General features: G+C 38.6%; 1 protein-coding gene across 1 annotated transcript; it reads left to right on the forward strand.

Moving 5' to 3' along the window:
* The first annotated feature begins 4,564 nt into the window (after positions 1 to 4,564).
* CRLF2 (cytokine receptor like factor 2) lies at positions 4,565 to 21,646 on the forward strand. The gene is made up of 8 exons (XM_074860945.1): positions 4,565 to 4,796; positions 10,094 to 10,205; positions 10,979 to 11,151; positions 12,741 to 12,880; positions 13,594 to 13,756; positions 15,428 to 15,542; positions 16,588 to 16,672; positions 19,238 to 21,646. The coding sequence occupies exons 1-8, from the start codon at positions 4,679 to 4,681 to the stop codon at positions 19,505 to 19,507; spliced, it is 1,176 nt and encodes a 391-aa protein (XP_074717046.1). The 5' UTR covers positions 4,565 to 4,678; the 3' UTR covers positions 19,508 to 21,646.
* Positions 21,647 to 24,982: the final 3,336 nt, after the last annotated feature.

Below are 24,982 nucleotides of genomic sequence, written 5' to 3' on the forward strand. Positions count from 1 at the left end.
TTTGCTGAGAATGATTTCATGTATTTGGAAATGGTTTCCAGGTTTAGTTGCTCTATCACCTTCCCAGGAATTGAGGTGAAGTTGATCAGCCTGTAGTTCCACAATCCTCCTTTCCCTTTTGAAGATAAGGGTGATGTTTGCTTTCTTCCAGTTCTCAGGAATCTCTCCCATCTGGCAGCTCCATTAACACTTATGGATGCATCCTGTGAGGCCCAATGGATTTAAGTATGTCCAGTTTGTTAAAGTGCTCACTAACCTGGTCCTTCTCTGTTAAGGGTGAGGTTTTTTTGCTCCAGACTTTCCTTCTAGTCTCAGAGGCCTGGGATTTCTGAAGGCTGGTCTTGCTAGTAAAACCTGAAGCAAAGAAGTCGTTGAGTACCTCAGTGTTTTCTGTCATTAGTCACCAAGTCCCCTGCCTCATTCAGCAGTAGGCCCATTTTTTCATTAGTCTTCCTTTTACTGTTTATGTATTTGTAGATCCTTTTTTGTTGCCCTTCATATCTCTTAACAGACTCAACTCCAGGTTGGCCTTGACTTTTCTAACCCTGTTCCTGCAAGATCAAAAAGCAGCTTTGTACTGCTAGATCATCTGCTCCTGCTTCCACTTCTTGCACACTTCCTTTTCATGTCTGAATTCAGATAGCAGCTCCTTGCTAATCCATGCAGACCTCCTGCCATCTTTGTTTGGTTTTTTTCTTCCATTGCTTTCCTGTCATTTGTAAAGAAGGCTGGGACAGGCCAAGCTGTGGTGTTACAAGGAAAGATCAACAGGCAACACCGTTTGAGGTGATTACACAAAAACATGAATTTTAAGTATGCCAGGGAGCTGTGAGGATTGCTCCTCTAAGCTTTGCCCATGGGTAGAAGATGGGCACAAAAGGTACAGCAGAGGTCTTTATACATGCATTTTGCAGCATATTGCAAAAGTAAATCAAGTTCTCCTGTCAGAACAACGGGCTGCACTTACTCAATTTGACTAAGCTGATTTGTCATGGAGTGATGGGACTCACTATTTTCTATAAATGGGTCATTGTTCTCTTTATCCCACCCACTCAAAGCACACTGAAATAGCTTCCTGTTAATGCTAAAAATTACAAGGGATCATCACTGCAAAAAAGATATAATCTTTGTTATTTTGTGGGTTTTTTTGTGGAGTCTGTTACCAAGGACATGAGTAAGTAAATAACATTAAATGGAAGTTACTCACAGGTTATTGATTGCTTAGGTTCTAAGTGAAGGAAAAAATAAACTTAGACAATTTGCTTTGCTGAACTATGTGGTGATCAAAGACCAGTTTTACACTTCTGATAAAATAAAAGGAAGGGGAATAAAAAGAGAGGAAGGAAGCTGATGAAATTTAGTAAGGGTGTTGGAGGTTGCAGCTGGCAAGTGAAACCACCTCTGAGAGCTTCTGCCATGGGTGGAGAAGTTGGCAGAAGACCAAGGACTGTTTCTGTGATTTGATTTCAAGTGCAAATTAAAGTTAAAAGGGCTTCTTTTGATTTACTTGCTTTACTTGCATTGTGCTCATCCTTGTTACGAGTTTTCTCTATAATATCTCTATTATATATCTTGTTAAGAGTTTTCTCTACTGTCAGTCAAAATCACAAGCCCTGGCTGCTAATTTTCAACTCATCCTCACTCTTTGCTTTCCCTGTTCCTGCATGAAGTTACAATATTAGGATGGATCTTGTTTTGTCAGGCCAAACATGCCAATGCTGCACTGCATGTGAGCCCTGAAGAAGGGGTACATTGTGACAATGCTCTGTCCTTGTCCTCATGGGAGCAGTGACCCAGAGGATGTGGACAAGTTAATCAATTACACTTCTGCAGGCAGGCAGAAAAAGACCTGTGGGAGAATAGATCCCATGGCTCACAGGCAGCTTTTCAGTTCATGGACTGGGATCATCCATATCTGAAAAAATCAAACCAGGTAATCAGAGCTGGTTTCTAGAAAGCAGAACCTGAGGCAGGTGATTGGTCCAGTGTGTACCTGTATGGTGGGGAGGTGGGAGCTGCCCAGGCCCTACATCCCTCAAGTACCAAATCTGATGTTTCTCTCAGAAGCAGCAAAAATAGCCTGACAGTTCATCAGCTTTATGCAAGCTGTTTGACCCAGTTCTTGTTGGTTTTTATTCCCTAGGACATTAGCCCTAGGTTTGGTTTCTAAAGCAGTAAAAGGAGTCATTTTGTGTGACTTCAGGAGGGCCTCAGTACCTTAAAAGGAAGTAGAGACTGGTGGGAGGGACAGTTACTTGAGGTACTAAAATACCTGGTAGGAGGAAACGGTCAATGAAAAAGTGCTATTGTCATTTGAGAATTAGACCTTGGTTTAGATATAGTGTCTCAAAATCAGAATAATTATAAGCCAGAAGGTATTTTAGATAATTTTTCTTTGCATGTTGTCTCCCCACACCCTTTTCCCCAGAAGAATGAACTGGTTTAGAAGCAGACAAGGACAAATTTAGCTCCATCACACTCAAGACACACGTTCTGGAAGGAAAATGTGTTTTTAACTCAAATGGGGACACGTGGGAGTTGCCATGTCCTGGGGAACCAGAGAATTTTGGATGTCTGCCTTCATTTGTTTATCTCACTGGCTTCTGCAATGCTGACTGTGGAAACCATGAGCGATTTCAGCTTTCCATTATCACCTATGACCTAGTTGAGTATTTCAGTTCTTGCTGCTTTTATCTTAGTTCCAGGAATTAATGCCTCCCAGGAGGAACTTGATCAAAGCAAGGGCTAGACAGTTAACAGTCCAGTATGTGTGTCAGACAGTTTGGGGTTTCCAAGAGTCACTGGGTTTTGAACAGGTCTTCCTGGGACATGCAAGGGATAAGCCAGTGAAAGTATCCAACCCAAGAAAAGTGAATAGCCAGATCAGAACTGGTATCACATCACCTGACTGGAGACTTTGATGATGTGACAAAGCTGATAAGAGTCTCATTTGGTAAACAGTACTGTTGGGTTAAAAAGGACAGTGAACATGTTAGGGAAGGCTCTGAGAGGAATGAAAATAAGCCTAAACAGAAATCATGGCAGCACTTCTGGGTGTATTCCCGGCCATGATCCAGCTCCCTACCTCATGCCATGTGAGGCAGACAAACTTCTACTCTCCCTACCTGAGAAACTGGAGGTGTCCAGAATGCAGTATGGTGTGTGTGCCCAGGCCGCTTTGCATACAACATGACAGTCATTCATCTGCCCAAGCATGCCCCTGCATGAGAAGAAGGTTCCTGTACTTTTTCTGATGCAAGCAGAAAAAAAGCTTGAGACCAGCTACAAAACAGAAATAAGAATTGAGGTCTACCATTTATATTTTTACTTGATTTCATAGAGCAGCTTATTTTGTATGATGCTTAATGAAGGGAGAGACTGGATTTGAAGGGAGGCAGTGTGCTTACCTCTTTCACATGTCCCCAGAAAAGTAAAGTGTAAACCTTTACCAGGACATGAATGGAGCAGCCAGCAAGCCCGAAGAAGAGAACACTTTGTCACTCAGAGCTGTTTTTCTGAGCTCTTGCTAGACAACACCAGCAGGTTAGGGCCACACTGATTTTCAGTTCAGATTAGGTCTGTCCTTGTGAATTGAATCTCCCAATTATTCCCATGCTTTTGTTCACACAGTGAATCACTGGGTTCCCCTGGGTGAGCCTAGCCCAGAGATGAGCTCCAAAAGGACATCTAGCAGACTCTGCTAACAAACATTCAGCTCATGAGGCTGGACTGGTCCTAGCCCAGGGAAGACTCCCTGCTGTCCCCATGCACACTGTGTGGATCTCGAGTCCTCAGCACCAAGTGCTTCACCCTCCTGCTTCACCACTCCTGCTTGCTGCATTACTATGTGGACATAGTCTAAGCTCAGTTTACTGCAGACCTACAGGTAATAGGTCTCTTTAGGCTCGATAATTATGATTATTATAAGATTTTAAGTTCTGCTATTTCTAAAATGTTTCATCTCAGGCAACACACTGTTCTATTTCCCACTTTCTATGTATAATTTTAGCTATATGGATATATAAGTTATAGTGTGTGTATATATATAATGCTAGGTATGTGGATATATTTGGAAGGTATAGCAGTATATATGTGTCCAGGTAACACAGGAGGAAATTCATCCCAGTTCTACATCTAGTGTAATAGCCTCCCTACCTCTAGCAGCTCATTTCTCTTTGTCACAGAAAGGCCCACAACATCTGCATCCGATTTGAGGACAGAAGTGGCTCAAGCCAGCTGAGGTGCACCAGGCATGTGGAGGGCAGGTTAAACATCTGCTAGCAGGAACGGCTCCTGATTTGTAAGTGGAGAGGTAGGCTGTTTGCACCTCTCCTACCCTCAGGTCACTGGACACTCTGAGGTCAGTGTCTTCATCCAAGATATGATGTGGTCACAGCTATGAACAGCTACCTGGTCCTTGTTTGGATCAGGGCTACAGTCACATCCAATTGATATGGCTGTGAAAAGATAAAGCGAAGTGCTAACAAGACAGGTACTCATATTCTGAGAATTTTAATTTTCTTTTTAACATAGTATGAAGAAGGTGTGCATTCCAAAGTCCTACACTTCTGATTTGTTTATAGCTAGAGATATGACAATTTTTTATTTCCTGTAGTCATTTCCTTCAGTTCCCTCCAGCCACTGGTATAAAGTGATCAAATAGTAAAGTCCGGAGATTATGATTACTCATCTCTTCACAGTCTGTTGTGTCATTCCAACCATGAGACTCATCCTTCAAGCATGTTCACTGATGTTCACATTGGTCAACCTGATGGCTTCTCAGTCACAATCTCCTGGTAAGTTCAAAACCCCAGATATTTATTTAAGAAGTTCATATATTAGTTAGCAACATTTCAATGCATACTTTACCTCATGTGTTACAATAATCAGTACTTTTTTTGGTGAAATGAATTAACCAAACAGAAATTGATATTCAGCAGAGATGAAAGTGGATTCTTAAAAAAACTCAAACAATAATGATGATGATAATAACAGATTTTAATTAAAGTTTTCTAATTAAAAATCAAGGCAGAACTCGCTAAGCTTGTGTCTGTTCTTTAAGCAAGACTATTTATTGTCTAAGGCATAGGTTATAATAAAGTAGACTATGTCCAAAAAAGACTAGCCTTCACATTGAACAAAGATGGATAAAACAGATTCTAGGTAAGACTTCAGCTCTTAGTATTCTTGAAGAATGAACACGATGGGAAATATCCAGCAAGATCTTGCAACTGAGAAAACATCAAGGTAAAAATACTATTAAACAGCAAACTTAATAAAGACATTAAAGACTGGTTATTTGGCTACCTAAATTTAAGAACATTTATATTTCATGTGTTTTGTCTGCAGTGCCATTACTTATAGATTACCAAAGATAAACTGATTATTACAGAAATCAAACATAAAGCCCAACGCATAGACTGATAATCTAATCTTCACTCTTGTTTATTTATCACAAGTTCCCTGTCATTCATTTTATAAGGAGAAAGAAATACTTTATAGTTACGTTCTCATCTTATCAACCTATAAATCAAGTCTCTGTTCTGCTGTACTTACGGTAAGTACCATTTCAGCAATGCAACACCACCTGATTCTCCAATGTTAATTGCTCCTGTGAGTCACTGGCTCTTCTGTGAGGGGACATGACTCTTCCCTGTCCTGAGATGGCAACCATTTATAGCCATGCTGTACTGATGGTATGACTTTGTGGAACAAAAGTTGAAAATTATAGTTGTAGTGCTTATTTGATGCAAAGTGTCGTGCTGCTTAGCAATGTTTGGTGATCTGAAAAAAAACAGTTTGATGGGTTATAGGAATTATGCTATAAGGATTATGCCTTGCCTCAGAATGTCTATAAAGAAACTCTCTCCTGCTGTCTTTTCCGTTTCTTGAAAAGAGATTTTCTATTCAGTCTCTGTCCTGTGCATTCAATCTAGCAGTCTTGTGTACAAGGAATTGTGCTTTCTCTTACATGTGTTCCTATTAATTAAATTAAATTGTTCTCATAGATCAGTAGTATTAAGGGTAACAAAAGACTGTAGGCTCAGATCTGGGTCTTGCTCTTCAGTGGTTTCTATACAGTGTGTTGCAATATGTGGAAGTTCAATGTGTGGTTACTTAACAGGTTTCATCAGTGTAAGGAAATCACAAGTGGTTTTTCTTCTCTGTTATGTTTCAATGAGGTTGCAATTGTTCCAGTACATGCATGGTCCATTCTGTTATCTTTGCAGATTGACGTTCTGCTTCTCCTTTTTCTCTTTTTTTATCTGTTCCATGACATTCAGTCTTTTTACAATATTCCCCTTCAATAGTATTTTTTCCCAGTAATAAACTTTCAGAAGTGGCTTGGAGGTGGAATGTACTTGCTCATATTCTTGCTCATGCTTGTGTCTGCACAATTTATTGCTCAAGAAAATTTCTTTACTTTCCTCTGTAAAAGTACTTTCTCCACACACCATAGTGATATTTTCCATGCTTCTCTATCCTAAGAAGAGTTAGGTGTCCAGCAGTGCCTGTGAGGTAAAAGGCTTGTGTGGAGTCCTACCAGTCCTCGTCTGGTTTTACTGAAGATGTAGACTTGGATAATTCTCTCTGAAGCTCATGTTCCAGGGCACCAGTATGTGTCCTACAGCACTATAACATACTGCATACCTAGCTAGACCAGCAGGCCACCCTCAAACAGAAAGTTGTTGCCATCCAGGGGCTGCCTATTCATAATATATTTGACCTTTCCATCCACTCATTATAATAAAAAGAATAATGATAAATGTGTTACTTTGTTCTATTGTGTGCCTCTAGGATCATGAATAGAAGAATGTTTTAAATAATTACAATTACTGTGGAAGAGTTGTCGCATTAGCTGAGAACAATCCATGGTGTTATGGGTGGATTCATTAAAATTCTATCATAAAGAAAGGGAGAGAATTGGTCCCCTCTGTTCTCTTTCTATCTCTTTCCATTAACAAAAGATATGAATGATTCTGCCTCCAGAACTATAGGTGTATAGGTACTTAAAAAAACAATTTACAAAAAGGAAACTGAACACCTTTTCAGGCAAAGGAAAGATCATCAGAAGGAAATACCATATTTTAGATAACTTGTACATATCCTCAGAGGATTTGGTGTCAATTTAATCCAAACTTTAAAAACCTCACTTGGTCTATGCGTCTTTTCATGTGGAAATGTGAATTATGCGACATATACATGCTATAATTTGAAAAGATGCATGCAAATGTTTACTGAAGTTTTACACAAGCACAACTCATACTACATTCAAAAAGGTTACAAAATGCATGAAATTAGAAAGCACAGTAGAAAATTGCCCTGACTAGAGCTCTAGAAACAGAGTCTTTAATAATAAAAGATTGGTAAAGCCTTCTTATTCAGACTGATAGACTATCTTATGAAGTTCTTAAAAACTAGAGCAAAGAAAATAATAGGTATATATCACCAGACAGTTTATTACAATTTCTGTTCCATTTCTATTAAATTTTTGATTTATTGTTAAAGTATTTAATAATGTATTACCTTCAATTTTAGTACATAAATAACTGCAGTTGCTGGAGTTCATATTTAAATGTTAAAATTCCTGAATTTCAATTCGTAATATGTAGGGGTTTGCAGAAAAAGGTTCTGATCCTAGAAAGATTTATATGTGTTGTTAAGTTGATGCTCTCTGAGTAATCCGGCTGAAGTCAAGTGGACTACTCAGAGTGTGCAAAGTTAAGTCCATCAATAAATCCCTGCAGGACTGGGGCCAAACTGATATTATTCTCTGTCATCCAAAAAAATATGCATTGCCAAACCCAAGATTCAGTGTGTATCTCTGAATTGTAGCCTCTAATAAGCAGTATAAAGCTATCATAATGTACTGAAAAATAGAGAATAATGAGTGTTGTCCAAGGTTCAGACAAATTGGTGACCTTTGTTGCCTTCCAACAGGCCAGTCAGATCAGACCTTCCAGCTTTTATTTTCATAATTGAAGTATGGACTTTAGCAGTTCTTTCTCAAAGTGAAAATATCTGCAATCAGACTAATTATCAAAAAGTGGAAAGTACATGTTTTGTTGCTTTTAAATGGAATTGAAAACATTCATTCTATAGTCATAAAAATGATCTCAGGACAGTACAGTATTCTCCATTCACTAACATTTATATTATATTTTATAATGTTAATTTTATTTAAAGATGGAGAACCTGTAACTATACACTTAAATATGCATTAAATACACATTTAACTATCTTTATAGAAAATCTAAGCCCAAGTAGTCATACTGATTTCAGTTACACTAAGTATAACACTATATACTTCACAACACAACCACGCTAGAATTTAGTCCATAAAAATTGAAATATGTTAGTGCAATTGCGGGGCAAGAATCCACTGTTAGGCAATTTGCCATCATATTTCTTAGAGTCTTTAAAGACAAGATCATCTCTTAGACCTGCTGAGGGGACTTACGAAGGGTTCAAGGAGTTAGAAAACAAGGGCTAGGAGGTCTCTTGTAACAGAGGTAGAGCTGGCTAGATAAATTCCATTTTATGATAGCTTTTGAGGTTTTGAAGTTCTGTTTTTGCTTCAGCATGTAATAGCACTTACTTCTCTATTCTTCAGAAAAACACATGAGATTTTCAGCTTGAGGAAACAATACAGAACGAGCCTGCAGGCATCAGTTAAGAAATGGAGGAGTTAGTTAGTTTCAAGTCCTTCTCTTGAGTAAGAGCAGAATCATTTTTACCAGAGCTCCATGAATCATGTAGCAGGGACCTGCAGCTACATCTACCCAGTGTGTCTTGGATTTCTGTCATGACTATTTCTTGAATGATTTTGACAAAACATTTTACAACACAATTACATCTATACAAAAAAATTTTGACTAACTCTAATTAGAGAAGTCATGAAATGCCTAGACACAGAGATATAGCCATGAAAATAGGCAAAACAGTTGCTTGAATCCACATGCCTTTCTGACATTCTTAGTGTTGATTATGGAGAAAAAGATAGCAACCATAAGGATAGTTAGGCCTGATTCACATAAACATTCGGGATAACTGATGTGATAAAAAGCTCATAAGAAATGTTTTAAAATTTTTCCACTTTAAATCCCTTCAAAAGTCTAGAGTGGCATAAAATGTAGCCAGCAATCAAAGTTAAAATCCTCTATTCCACTGCTAGGCAGGAACATTCCAGCTAAAGTTTTTAGGGACAGACACTTCATGTCTGGAGACAGCAGTCTGCAGATTTTACCCTCAAATGGTTTCTTGCTGATATCCGAGACATTTTCTTCCTCTTTGCTCATTCAAGTAAATATAATTTCACATCTTATAGAGTGCAAAATAAAGAATTTGTCCTTCTTCTTGATATAGAATGGGTTTCTAATCCTTCCTTCTACCTTCTTAATTTCTCTGGTTTTTAATGGCAGATTTATCTTCTGTGTCTGATTGTGGAACCCTGATGGATACAGAATTAAAATACCCATGTCTCTACCAAGAGCTATAACAAGGAGAAGGCCAGGAGACGAAATAATATCTGCATGCAGTCAGAGGACATTAAATGATCTTGTTTGTCTCTAAAGTGGAATTGACCAGAACCACATAGACCAAATATGCAGTATACCTATTTGTGCAGATCTGCTCTGGGTTCCTATGGTCTTGACCTGTGTTGTTAGTCCCTTGTTTCTTACAGTAAATATCTGACAGTTTACACACAGGCTTCATGTGGCATTAGCTCCCAAATACTTTTCCTTAGCAGGAAAACTTTAGTAGGTATTATGGGGCAAGGCTGGCCTCAAGGTATAGGCCCTATGCATTGCATAGAAGCGAACCAGTTTATATCTTTTGGTCCAGGCCCATGGGATGCTCTCTGGTGTTGCTGTGCATGCTTTCAGTCTGCTATTTTGAAATTCGAATTTCAACATCTGTAAGTTTTTTCTTTAGTCTTTTTCCTTGCATTTTAGATATTCTTATGTCTTCTTATTTTATGATCATCTGAGTCTACTGCATAAATATCTTTGAAATACTGATTGCCTACCAATGTCAAGGGATGCTTTTCATACTCACTGCTGAAATCATATTCTCTGTCAATGTCGGGCAGGTTGGAAAGATGCCATCAACACCACAATAATCAATTTCAATAATGAGAAGATGCAGATCACGTGGGCAGCAAAAAAACTATTTCCCAGCAAGAACGTATCATTTTCTTATACGTGAGTATTGACAATGCTTATTTTTCTCTTCTTAAAGGATTTGCTTTGGGAAGCTGAAATACCTAAATCTATTTGAGTCTTCTGTGAACTGTACCTGGAAATGATTTTAACACTTGCTAATCATCCGGCATGAAACCTGTTTATATTCACAACCTGCTACAGAAATGTACAAATCAATAAGCCTGCTGAATAGTTGGTCACAGCTGACATTATATGAAAGATTTGTCCCTCTTCTGTTATTGTGCTAAATGTTAATGTTAATTACACTATTGAAAGTGTGTTTTCCACATATGTGTGTATATTTTCCTTATTAACTGACATCGTTAATGAGTAACAGAAATATAATGTTTTGGTTAAAGACCAAATTTGGTTAAAGGCACAGCTCTTGATCTTCCCTTTTCTTTCTGGGTGGTATATATGAAAGAACTTTTAGCAGTACCTGGAAACAGGTTCATGAAAACATCTGTTTGAGCAATTCATTCTCTTATCAGAAAACAAGAACAACATATAGGAAACTTTATAATTTCAGACTGCATCAAAACCCAGGGCTGGAAAGTCAATGAGGTTTAAGATATGAATTCCCTCACACCACTATGAAATTTGTTGCTTCAGGAAATTCCATACACAAACTTCTCTTGGTAGGAACATTTGAAAAAGGAAAAAAAAAAAAAAAAAAAAAAAAAAGGAAAGAACAGTAACAAAAAGGAATTAATTTGTGTTATCTGGTAAGAGTTAAGTAAGTGTTCCATACACTAATGTTATTTTATTTATAGATTTGATGAAGGCAAGCACAAAGTTTGGAAGCCATGTCCCACCTATTTATTGGATGAAGATTATAATTCTGGATGTCTTTTTAAGACAGAAGGACCCACCCTTGCCATCTCTATCAGGCACAGCGATGGAAGTGAGGAGCTTTTTTCTAAAAGACTAAAATCCGATTTTTATAGTAAGTATGTAAAATCACAACTTCTTTGGTAGTCCTAGTGTCTTCACTGATTCTCTAGTTGTCCTTTATTTGAGAAGAAATCAGTTATATTGGTGTATAAAATGTTATTAGTGTGTGTCCCAAAACCAAATTATAGTTAATTCATGTTGATTTTCATCTCTTGCTGTCATCAGTGCTTACACAGGTCTGTGTGCAGCTGCAGCTAAGTAAGATTACATAGTCAGACTTGTCCCCAAACACAGTTTCAAAATCAGAATGAAAATACTAAAATACACGGGTGTGCTTAGTCTAGTGCAGACCTGCTTAGTATTCATATCAAGAAAAATGAATAAACGTTGAGAGTTTCTTGTCTTAGTGCTGGCTGTGTGATCTTTCTCATATTTTCAACCTTCCATTCTTTTGTCATCTTCCATGCGATGTGAGGCAGCAAACTCCTTCTTATCAAAGAGGCTGTCATAAAACCATCATCACATGTCAATAGAAATTATTTGAGTGGCTTTGGTACAGTCTGACAGCATAAAAGAGACATCCTCCTACTAATAGAGAGATGATGTTCCTGTTTTTATTAAATTCCTCCCGCCCCAAATACACATCTAGTGTGTGATTAGTTTATCATAATCTTCTGGAATGTCACATAGTTACAGCATTTAAAGTGGAGGGTTTTTTTCTGATAAAAATTGCACAGAAAATATACAACTCAGAATTATCTGGGAAAATACATATATTCCAAATACATTATTAGCATTTATTAATAATATTTTAGCAAAAGGAATTAAACAAAAACCTGTCAGGGCATCTAACTTTAAGAATATTTTTATATCTCATAATTTTACCTGTATCCAGTAAATTATAGAAAGTGCAGCCTGAGCCTCAAATTTTGGTTATTAAACACCCACTGATAATAAAACGAATTTCAAAAGGGTTAGGTAACAAAGCACAAATATCAGGGATCAGACTTAAGTCTTTACATTAGGAAGGCAAAATTTTCATAATACAAAAAGGGAACCAGAAGGATTGAAAAAGCAGGCAACACTCCTCTCACACCTTTATTTCTTATTTAGTACTGAAGACTAACGAGCTACACAGAGCAAATCATTGCATGGTTTTGGAACCATCTGAAAACAGTGAGGGGTAGATTCAGTTGTGCACAGGTAGGCACCCAGTGCTTTTTGCAGATGCACTACCATATCCCACATAGCCTCCAGCAGCAGCACAACTGTGTTTTGTAGATTTTGGGGTATTGAATTTGTCAGTCCCTTTCCAATGAAGAAAACTCTTTCTCCTTGGAGGATGAACTTTTGTATGTGACCTCCATATAAAACATCAAAATGGAGCTTGACACCATGACACTTCTCACCATTTGAGGTGCCACATTCAAAAGTAGATGCTATCTCATGTCAGGAACCTACTGCGAGTACTTAAGGAAGGACTTTAGTCTCCTCATACTCCCTACAATCAAGAGAAAGACAGTCCACCTTCTTCACTTTCTACTCAGAAAAACATTGTGACAACAAAAGAATAACAGTAATTTTAACTGCAAGAACTTCTTTTTAAGAAACTATAGCATAATTTATTTCTCTTCTTCTTAGTAAAGCCCAATCGACCAGAAAATGTGACATTCTTCTGGAAAGATGACACTGTTACTGTAAGCTGTAATAAACCAGAGAGAGCTGTGAAGTGCTTGAGACTTGAGCTTCAATACAAAAGCAAGTTTGACAAAGAGTGGCAAGTGAGTTGGACATGACATTTTGAATCAACATTGAAAGGAGCTGGAAGTAGCATCTCCATAGAATGTAAAATAAAGTTATTTTCAAATGGTTCTCCCATCCTATATTTTCAAATATAGATGGTAGCAGAAAACAGACAGATTTTTAGGATCCTGGATCCCTGCCATGCCAGAAATCATTTACTTTTTGAGTTATAACTAGTTGCCACCCAAAGAGCTGAGGACACTCTAAGGGAAAGGTTCATTGGAAGATAAAAGCAGAAAGCAGAGTAGAGAAAAGAAGATAGAAAAAGGGAGAAAAAAAAAATGAAATAGAATGAAAGAAAAGAGATGAAGGGATTTCTATTTATTCTAAAGTTAGTTGTTAAGTATTTCTAAATATTATTTCATTGACTTAAACCTTTCCAGTCTCAAATATAACTTGTAAATATTTTGTGGATCTATGTCTTTGCATACTGTAAATATGTAAGTGTAACATAGTGCACTATGTAATGATTGTTATGATCTTCAACTCAATATCAGACAATGAGGAATGGATATAAATAGTGAAGAGTCAGGCAAGAAACAGAATTCCTTGAAACTCAGAGAGGTTAAAATTCAGTTCTGAGGTTTTGGGTTGGCCTATCCCTTGTCCTAGTTGTGAATACAACTGAGTGTAACATTCTGAAGCACGGTCTTGAAAAACAGAATTAACGATGATACACCTTCCTTCTCAGTCCAGAACTTCTAAGTGTTGCAGTGTTGGAGAGCAAGGCTTTGATCCAAGGAAATGCTATTCTTTCCGGGTCAGACTGAAGAGGCTAGTACCCTACTGCAACGTAGTTAATTACAGCAGTGACTGGGAAGCAGAAACATTTTGGATGAATGGCACATTATTAGGTAACAACTGTGCTGCATTCATATATTGTCTTAAGTACAAATGGGGAAGGGGTCACTGCAAAAGATTCTGGGAACATGCAGCAAATTAATGTTGCACTGTTGTGCTCCATCTTCTGTTATCAAAGAAAGTTTATGGGGATATCTAATTGCCCAAGTTTAACTCCTGTCCAGTTTGTTCCCGATGGCCCATAACACTATCCATTTGTGCCATAATAAGCAAAGTTAAAACTGTCCATATAATTTGTGTTACAATACTGTCTAGGGTCCACCAATGACAGTGATGTGATTCATGGGGGGTGTGGGGTGGAGGGGAGGGGGGGTGTGTGTCCACATATGATAAGTGGACATCAAACCTGAACCCTAAGAAAACCCTTGATGCCCCATTTTTGAAGGCAGTTGTTTTGAGAGTGCATCCAGTTGAACTACAGGACCAGAGGTCATAGTAGTCTGATGGTCATATGTGTGGTATTGATCAAAACAGGGAGGATGGGGGAAAAGAGATGAAATGGAAGCAAAGTCAATATCAGCACTGTGTTCCCACCAGACAGACACATTGAACTGAGTGTGATTGACTTCGATTAGACCTTTGATGGAAACAGTATTTCTACTGGTTATCAAAATCAAAAAACAGTTTTACTGTAGTAAAGGAAAGACTGTACACCATCCCAACAGATTTGTATGGCTGCCAGCAGGTAACTGAAAGGAAGGAAAGCACAGAGGAGATGGACTAATGGTTTAGTTGTTCTGGGTGCCCCTGGATAAAAAGTGACATTGGCTCAGCCCCTTCATTGGGGCAAGCACTTTACTTCAGGATTATAATGAGTTATTATTGATGCCAAAGCTAACATCAGAGGAAGACATGAACAAAGTTATGCTCAAGAAATTTCATAGACTCTGAATGCCTTACTTGGGGATCACAACATTTCTTGTCGCTTTCTGGCAAGCTGAACAAAGCAGGCATGTGGAAAAGGCTGGACAGTTGCTCCTGTATGAATAATCATTAGTTTTTATAGGTTTTATGTGGACAGCAGATCAATAGTACGAGGTAGAGTTTTGAGGTGACATTACAAAAGCTGCAGGAAAAACACTGGGAATGCTGAAAAATGCACAAATGTATTAGTTTTATATACCTGTGAGCTAGATGATATCCTGCCACTAGTTACTTTCTGGGTATCAACACTTGTGGTTTGCTGGCATTTTGTTTGCTGGGATGGGAGAGATGTTGCTTGGTTCTTTGTTTTGTCTTGGGAAATAAGACATTTAGGCTACAAGTAAAATTGCACTTGCAGCTTTGGTGATTGTAAGCAGATCTATATATAATATAGATCTTAGCACAAAGTTGCTGTATCACTGTCAATGCAATGTGATGAAGATGAAAATTTATAACATCATTTATAACATCTCTACTCTTTGCCTGTAAGCCTGCTCCTTTGTCCTGTACCAGGTCAATTTAGATATATAATGTACAATTTTCTTTGTTTCAAGGTTTGGGATAGCTTTTCTTTTCAGTTTCACTTGAACAATTCAACTTGTCTTATTTGTTCTTAAAAACTTATCTGTTTGCTTTCTTTTTTTTTAAAAAGAAAAATCAATGTTCCAGCATGATTAAGAATATTTACTGTTAAAGCAAAAAATAATTTTTTCACATACTTTTTTTGTGACTATTCCTAGATTCATGTGATGATGATATAAAATCTCAGTCAAACCCAATAGTTGTTTTAAGTTGTTTGCTGGCAGTACTTCTAATGATGCTTATCCCCTTGATTCTTCTGTGCAAATGGCAGAGGTAAATATAATTTTATTGGTTAGTACTAAATAACCATGTCATGAAAATAGACCTATCATTCAGGATTAAGTCTCTTAAGACTCAGAATTCTTATCTGGTAAATGAAGTCACCATGAAGATGTAGAAGTCAGTATCTTAACTACTATTTGAGGGATAATGCATCCTGGCCTTTCAAACACCAAATTCTTTAAATTTAAAACCAGAACAATTCTGGTAAAATACAATGTTTCGGGATAAAATTCTGTCTCTTCCACTTAATTTCCTCTCTTTTTTAGAAATCCAGTTAAATCCTGGGAAACCAAATATTTTGTTGATTTTTTTTTTTTCTTCTGAACCGTCATCCTTTTGTGCAACTTTCATCAGACTCAATGTCTGTTTGCAGTAAGCTGAAGTAAGCTTGAGTGCATTCAACTTTAATTAGACAATATCAATATTTGGATTTGCAGTTGAATGACTGTTCATGTTTAGAATCTACAATTTAAAAAAAAAAAAAAAAAAAACCCAGAAATGAAACAAAACCTTCAAAGGCCCCAAATTTTGGCTTTTTTGTTGGAAAAAAAAAGACAAACATGCAGTATTTTCAGATCTGAAAGTATATGGGACTCTGATAACCTTTTCAGATCATAAGCTGAGTTTTTTCTCCTATACTTCTATGTTTCAGGTTTACATTTGTCTTCACTAAGTCAGCCAATAGAGCTGGTTACTGCACCACCTGTCTATGAGAATGTGGCCAGGGAACGTAAAACTCTGACTACTGCATGGAGCAGAATGGCACTTGTTGACTAGGTGGAAGTTTTTATAGAGTACGGTTTTCACTAGGATGGGGTTGGTTGAAAATCCAGCAGAAAAATCACTCTTAGCCTGATGGTGTTATCATACTATTATAACTACTTTTTGACTTTAGAACACATTTAAAAGAATTCAAGCCTAGAGTACTGTCACGTAAAATATATTTGTGGTTATCCAACTGTGCTAAAGTAGATTTTTGTGTGAATGACTACACTATACCAAAATATCAACTTGTATTTTTCTTTCCTCTTTGCAGGCTTCAGAAGTCAGTCATGCCTGCTATACCAGATCCAAAATACATATTTTCTGATCTCTTCAGTGACCATAATGGAAACTTCCAGGTAATCTTCCCCTTCCCAGCAAGATTGTAATCTCTAGAGTGTTGAGAATAATTTGAAAGTAGATACTGATACTTCCTCTGCACAGACATTACCACAAGCACTCTCTGACCCAAGAGAAAAGCTTTTCCCCTTGTGCAGCATCACCAAGAGGATCGACAGGGCAAATTCCTGAGCTCATACACTCAGTGTAGTGTTGCATTGGCACTGTGAAAAGACACTTGCTATAGAAAGAAACAGAGAAATTGCTGGAGAAGAATTTAAGGGTTTCCAGAGGCACAAGATCCAGTGAGATGCCACTGTGGTGTTTGCATACATTCCTGCACATGATAGCTCAGGGAGATTGCTTCAACCTGATCTTGCTCTTTATGTTTGTAAAGTGTTGTGAGAGTTAGTGCTGAGCCAGTGATGCCACTCATGCCTATGGAGGCATCAGTCATGATAGGAAGCATGCTCTCTTAGCCACAGAGGTGTATGGTCGCTAAAAGTTTAGACATGAAATGACTGTCAAATGAATAGACCACAGTTTTTGCTTTGGTTTCTTACTGTTCCTTGAGTCCATGACACCACATACATGATGTATTTTTCTGTATTAATTGGACTGTCTTTATCTTAATTACCACTAAGTTTCCTCCGAGTAGAGAGAGGTCAAATATTTACTTTTTAAAACCCAATGACAATATCAAAGAGCAATAATAAAATTTCAGTAACAAACTGAAAACTCTCTCTATATAAAATAGCTTTAAACTGAAACTGAAGAAGAAAGATATAAATACAAATTAATATTGAAGCTTTAGTACAGAAGTGCTGGGTTTGTGTGTGTGGGAGCGGTTCTTGGTAGTATGGGAGGGGACTACAGCAGTAGCCACCTGTGAGAAGCTTCTCAAAGCTCCCCTGGCTCCAAGTAGGATCTGCCTTTGCACCAAGGCCAGGCCAATTTGTTTTGGTGGCTGCGCCTCTGTGATGCTGTATTTAAGAAGGGGAACCTGGGAGAAGGAGTGGGAGTTGGGAAGAGGAGTTGCGAGGAGGGTACCTATGTGAACACCGAGGTCAGTGGGAGAAAGGAGGAGGAAGTGGGGGATGTGCACCAGTTTAGACACTCCCCTGCAGCCCATGGTGAGACAGCAGGACTGCCACCCTGCCACCCATGGAGGTCCGTAGTGGAGTAGAAGCCCACCTGCAACCCATGGGGAACCCCACACTAGAGCAGGTGGCTGTGCCCAAAGGAGGCCGGGACTCTGGGGAAAGAAGCCCCCATGTCCTGGTTCAGCTAGTATAGGGTTAAGTTTCCCCAGCAGTGGGGGGAAGCTCTAGCTGGGTTATTCAATACCGTGCTGACGTCACCTCCTGGCGCCAAAGTGCGGGAGCGGGAGAGAGTCTAACGCCTGTGTTATGCCATCTCTCTGCTCTCACTGCTGTACTGGTAGATATCTTGCTCTGTTCATTGTTATTACTGTTACTGTTATTGTTATTGTTGTTGTCTGTTGTGTTGCTGTTGCACTGTTGTATTAAACCTCTCCTTATCTCAGCCCCGGGGCTTTGTATTTCACTCCCTTTGTGGGGGAGGGGCAGCGGCCGCGTGGTCTCAGACCCCGGCAGGGACTAAACCACCACACCCCACTGTTGTAGTTCAGCACTGGGAGGACTGCAAGCGTGGGAGACATCCATGCTAGAGCAGCTCAGAAAGGGCTCTGGCCCATGGGAAAGACTCACATCAAAAAAAGTTCGTGAAGGGCTGTCTTCCATGAGAAGGACATCATGCTGAAGCAGGGGAAGAGTGTGAGGAGTCCTTCCCCGAGGAGGAAAGAGTGGCAGGACTCACCATACCCCCCATTCCCTGCCCCCTGCACAGCTAAGGGGGAGGAGGTAGAGAGATGGGGAGCAAAGCTGAGCCTGGAAAGAAGGGACGGGTGGGGGGAAGGTGTTTTTAAGATGTGGAAATGCTTCTTACTGTCTTACTCTGTTAAGTGTTGATGTCAGTGTCTGGATTAATGTTCTTTTTCTTCCCCTAATGAGTCTGTCTTTTGCCCATGACTGTAATGGGTGAATCATCCCTCTCTGTCCTTATCTCTGTTCTTGAGCCTTTTGCTTTATTTTTTCCTTCCCAGTCCTGAGGGGGAAGGGGTGAGCAAGCAACTGCATGGTCCTCAGTTGCTCTCTGGGCTCAAACTGGGTCACCTAAATCTCCATGTAAACTCAGTCTTAATTTGGATTAAGTCAGGGTTTGGGTCAAAGAATGCATGAGTCTGTCAAGGAGGGAACACCGGGTATTTTACACATCTAAGGTTTTCTAAAGGACCTGATTAAATACAAAGATGTATTTAATGTAGTCTCAATAATAAGTAGGAGTTTGTATGCATTTGTGAAATCCTGTCTGCTTTCCTGCCATTCTGTCTTTCTTCCATCCTGCTATCTTGTGTCCTGCTTGTCTATATTGCTTCCTTTTCATCTTCTCCGTTGTGGCTCATTCTGAAAAGATGCCATTACAAGAGGAAAATTGGTGTCTGTACAGGTTTCTTTTGATTGATATTTCAGTCCCTGCCAACATCAACATTTTAATTTTCCTAGGAATGGATAGACAAAACGGATCATGCAGCGATGCAAACGAAGCTAGAATATGAAGAGCCAGAATGCATCATTGAGGCAGAAAGCCAGCAAGAATATGAGAAGAACAGTGACAAACAGGGGCCTCAGGAAAAAATCACTTTTTCAGGAGCAGCTGAAAATAATGACCCCAAAGCAGCTCAGATTTCCTGCCTGATGCCAACATCCAACACTATAGCTTCATTTGCTGGCTTCCAGATTTTAATGAATGATGACATGTATGTGATGCTATAAAATCTGCATGATGCAGAAGGTGTTAGGTGTTACATAAAAGATCCTGATGAGTTTAGGGGAGTGTGTGTTATCTGGTTTCAGATCTGTACTTTCCCAACACTTATGATCACTTGGGCGGGCTCAATGTTCGAAACAAACTTCTGGAAATTTATAGTTAGAATTTGTTCTAATTGGGATTTAAGACTAAATGGACCCCCATTTTCCTGATATGGAGAGGATACAACAAAAGCTCCTCCATAATACGTGTTTGCACAGCCAAGACTCAGTCCTTGCACTTATGGAGTATGTAGAGCAGTGTAAACTACACTGTTATTCTTCCCAAATGAAGAGAGAAAATAAAGGGATTTTTCTGCTAATGGTCTTTGTCTCACAAAGACCAAATCATACACTGCTCATTTTCACAATGATAGGGCTTTGCATGCCCTCTTAGACTGGAAGCACTTGTTTTTGTAAGCTGCTTCTCCCACTGTGAAACTTTGTGCCGAATGGCACACATCAAAGTTTTTATAAAGAGAAAGAGTAAGTCCCCATATCTAAGAACAGAAGAGTGAGGATAAGCAATATTGAGTCACATTTTATCCTGCAAGCAGTGCTGTATAGGCTGCTTCCCCCAGAACAGCAGGGCTTCATGGGCCTCCTCTGAGATCAGGTCCTCAGTATCTTAAAGTCTTTGTATGACTATGCAAATTCTTCTAGAAAGCTGAGGTTCATTTTGAATAATATTTGTATTTAACTAAGTCACATTTATTTCAAACTTTTTTTTCAGTGTAATCAGCAGCTGTAGACCCAAATTAGGACTTCTTATTTGTGTTGCATACACCAGCCTCTTGTTCTCAAATAACGTTCTAAAGTTTTCTAAACACACCATCTTTTAAAATATGTTTAATTTTCAGTTTAAATTACAATATACTATGCAATTAGACATCAGAAAAAAAATCTTGACTATTTTTATTTTCCCTCTATCACTTAGGCTACATGCTATTTAAAAAGAAGTTTAATTGCTAAATGCATCTATGATATGGGTAATGTCTGGTAGATATACCGTGATTATATGTTGACTTAGGTCCAGATATTTACGTGGATATCAGTCAGTCATTAAATGACTTTATCAGTTGATTAACTTTGCCAGTTGCATACTTTCATTGTAGTATAACTTGGAAATTGCACATATCAGAGAATTACAGTGATTAGTAAAATATTTTTAATTCGGTCTTTAAAAAACTTCAACTCCAGATCTCTTTGAAAATAGTAAATAGCAATATGGATCATTAGGTATCAAAATCTGTTTCTAGGTGACCCAGTTAGGTGTACAAGTTAAAATCCAGAAATTTTCTGGCCAATAACTGGGAAACTCAACTGGAAGGATAGTTCAGGCACATTCCCCAAGTTTTGCTTGGTATTACTTCAGATTTGGTTGTTCACTAACAAGATTAACATGCTAACAAAGGATTTTCCCATAATCCTGAAAACATTTCTGCCTTTTCCTATCTAAAACAGATGTGTGCAAGTTTTTGGGGGCCTTTTGTACAGCCCACATTTCTGGAAATTTTTTATAAAGGTAACCATGCAAAGTTTCAATAACACCGTGCAAATGCAATGGATTTTAAACTAATGCAAGCTGCATATAATTTGATGAACAGAATCTAGCTCAGATCAGCTCTTCTGATCTGATATAAAATTGGCATTATTGCATGAGAATCAAAGAAGTTACAGAGATTTACAACAGATAAGAACCTGTTCCAGTAAAGGTTCCAACAATAAAGTGTGAAGTAAAGCCCAGAATGTACTGCTTAGTTACTTCATGTTTGAACCACACATACATATGGTTGTCTACAGAGCTAGCTAAATACCTTAATTAAACCACTTTGTGTGGAGCAAATACTTTTCTGTCTGAATTCAAAATGTTTTAGTATATTTTCCTGAAATTTTACTGTGAAAAAAAAAGTCATATTGAAGTGTGCTGTTTAAGCAGCATTCCTGAACTGAAATGTTAGTCATTTAAGTTTTTAGTACAAACTATAATACCTTGTATTATATTTTATAGACATAAAGGTTCTTTTTGTGTATGTATACAGCCATATTCATATTGCATGTAAAGACTAGACATAAAACAAATAAAACACCCACATATCTCATATAGTTATTTTAAAAACGTTCCCTTATGAAGAAAATAAAACACAGGCAATTATTGAAATTTAAAACAAAGCATTTAAAAAAAAAAAAAAACCACTTCCATTCTTGGGGGACTCTAGAAAAATGTCTACAGAATGATGAAGAACATGATTTAAGCAACAGGAAAGGTCCTCCACCAAATACTAATGATGATTCTATCAAATATGGTAAAACAAGACACATATCAGATTAGCAACACTCATCACTTGCGAGTGTTGGGGATGCTGGGGGAACCCAAGCACATCCCTGAGCTCTTCTCTTCTGGTGCCTGCTGTAGACCATCTCTGATGAGATGTAGACCCTGGTAGTGCTCAGCCACACCAGGCAGTGTGTCCCCAGGAAGGATACCTGGTGCCCATGGCACCTTCTGCCCCAGCTCCTGGTATGAAGATCTGGGAGCCAGTGCTCCTGGACACGCTGTGGCTTCAGGCTGAACCATTGACTGAAAGATCAATGAGAAGATCAGTCAGAGTATGAGAAGCTGGACCCAGATAAAACATGTCTGAAGGGTGGAACAAAATGTCTTTATGAAAATACGATTATATGCTTTCTATACCAAATCTAAGAGGGTTTGGGTGGATCTGGCATGTCAGAGAAGAATATTAGCAAGTCAGATAAGTTTGAGAACACAGTTTCCTTTCAGTTATGCTGTATAACCAATCATCCCCATCTTCATATCAGGATTGGTTTCCCTTTTATGACATATTGACAGAAATAATACTTTTAGCTTACAGAAGTTATAGACTTGCAAGGGCATCACATTGGTCCCAAGCCATTTGGGCTTCTAAGATTGTCAGAAAATGCTGCTTGCTGTTCAAATAAGAGGTGCTTTCTTTACATTATAAATGTATCTTGTGCATCTTTGCCTGTTGGCCTAATGCTCATTTTGCAGGAGAGTGCTAGGCAACTGTAGCAAAATTCAAGAGCCTTGGCTCCACATGGTTTACTGAATGGAACAGCAGGCTGGCTTGCTGCTTTCAACTACTGTCACAAACAGTGACAAGTTGGAAAGAGAGTAACATGAGGTTTTCTTAATCGCCCATCTGCCGTTTTCCACCATTTTGTCATTTTTTCTTCTGTCTCCTCTCCTCTCCTCTCCTCTCCTCTCCTCTCCTCTCCTCTCCTCTCCTCTCCTCTCCTCTCCTCTCCTCTCCTCTCCTCTCCTCTCCTCTCCTCTCCCCTCCCATCCCATTTCCCAGATGGTCACACAGCTGTGCAGCCCATCTCTCAGAGGAGGCTTGCAGTGATTCATGCAAGCCCAGCTACAAATGAGCAAATTAAATGGCCAGACAGGAAAAGGCCTGATCGACTCCCCACAGTGAGAAGAAAGGTACATTGCAACTTTCACATCTTCCTTCTTATTTAGTCAAAAGTTGTCATGTTCTTCAAAGGCATGTGTCCCTCAGATGCTACATTTTGTTCCTAATTATATCTCACACAAAGGGAGAAACTGTGTATCATATGGTAGTCCAGACTAATTGAACTGTATTTTCTCAACAGCAGAACAAGCAGACTGTATATTTATTTCTCATGCAATTTATGTGCTAGCTGCACCAGTGCTGAGCCAATTTACATTGATAGATTGAGCTTCTATGCTGTTTGCTTTACTTTTGATATATGATTTTCAGTGAGAGGAAGAATAGAAGGAAATCACATGAGCTTTTCTTTAAACAAGTAAACAGGACTTATTGAAGCCAGTCCTGCAACTTCTACTTTCCTTTTTTTTGTTGTTGTTTGTTTGTTGGGTTTTTTAAATTATATTACTGTTTTTCAATTTATTTTGAAATATGTTTTGCACAATTGTCAAATGCATAATTTTAAGCAGAAAATGGTTGCTTCTTTAGCAATGTCTAGAATTTTCTTACAGTGTACTCACAAAAACTTTCAAAACCATCCTTGGGTTTTTTTGGTGGCTTACATTTTTACAGTCATTAAACTCAGATATGTAAAACGTAGTTTATTTTGCTTTTCCCATTTCCTGAAAATTACATGAGTTGCAAAGATGAAAATGGAGGGTCACACGCACTGAATGCTTGAAGGACTGGACTAGATACAGTTTGGGGTTGTTTTTTTTTTTTGGAAAAGCCACACAGGTCTAAACTTGTCAAAATACCAAGGGCAAACAGTCAGCATTTTCTGTGGGAAAAGAAAACACAACCTTAACTGACCTTTTGTCACTGAGTATCTAAGTAGACATCTATCACTGACTAATATAGTGGCTGAAAGAGCAGTATTATGCAGGAAAAAAGTAATGCAATAATAACTCATCCTTTCCTGCAGATTTCTCATAACTCTTACAATTTGCGAGCTGGATTAGTGTCATCTGCAGTGTTTGCTCCTGCTCAGTTTATTGCTGGCAACTGCTGGCACAAGGTTTTGTGGATGGGAAACAGCAGGTGTACACTGACCCTGAGCAATCACTGGTCCCTGTGTGCATCCATGTTGGAGAGGAGCCCCAGGCTTGAAACACAAGAAGCTGCAGCTGTTTGGGGTTCCTCTCTCCCCCTCACCTGGGTGCAGCAGGGCCAGGGGAGCAGGAGGCAGAGCCTGGCTTCCCTCTGTGCCCCACAACCCCACAGAGGATGCTCTATCACAGGATGCAAAGGAGCCTGTGTCTCTTTCCTAGTGAAATAACACCATTTCTTTCTCAAATTGAAATCACTGGGATTAGTCATAGGATTGATGTCTACTTGCTCTGTGGCTGGAGCTTCTGGTTTCCTAGTCCTAGAGCATAAGTGTGAGAAAGAAACAATATGCACCATATTAAAAAAAAAAAATAAAATCTCCACATATATATCTAGGCAAGCTGAAAGTGTTACCAGAGGAGAGACTGAAGGAATATCTTTACCTTTCTGATTTATATAACATTATAATTATACAGAAGAGGAACAAATATTCTTTCATAGCTCTATTTTGCTTTCTTCCTCTTTGGTTTCCTTGTCAAGAATCACAATTTTTTGATAAATGTTTTCCTGCTCTATATTGTTCTGCAAAAGAGTTCTGTTAAAAAGGTTATTAAAGGGAAGAATATAACCAGTTTCAGCTTTTTAATAAGAAAACAAGATGGGTTGAGAAATTGTACGCAATAGGTCTTGTAAGGACTAGAGACAGAGTGAGCTATACGCTTACATTAGCTCTCTGTACTATGTAATATGTAATTATGCATATGTAATTATATCAATAAGAGGAAACATTTCAGCACAATCCCCTTAAAGGGTGAGATATCCCTAATACACTTGCCGGAGCTCGATTATCCATACAAGGCATATGACTTCCTTAGAAAGTGTCTTTAGTATACTTCTT

The sequence above is a fragment of the Strix uralensis genome, chromosome 2, assembly GCF_047716275.1.
Source record: "Strix uralensis isolate ZFMK-TIS-50842 chromosome 2, bStrUra1, whole genome shotgun sequence".
Classification (NCBI taxonomy): domain Eukaryota; kingdom Metazoa; phylum Chordata; class Aves; order Strigiformes; family Strigidae; genus Strix; species Strix uralensis.

Coding starts and splice junctions, on each gene's coding strand:
- CRLF2 (XM_074860945.1), top strand. CDS start 4,679: ATGATTACTCATCTCTTCACAGTCTGTTGTGTCATTCCAACCATGAGA. Junction 4,797..10,093: donor TTCTCAGTCACAATCTCCTG/GTAAGTTCAAAA, acceptor AATGTCGGGCAG/GTTGGAAAGATGCCATCAAC. Junction 10,206..10,978: donor AACGTATCATTTTCTTATAC/GTGAGTATTGAC, acceptor TTTTATTTATAG/ATTTGATGAAGGCAAGCACA.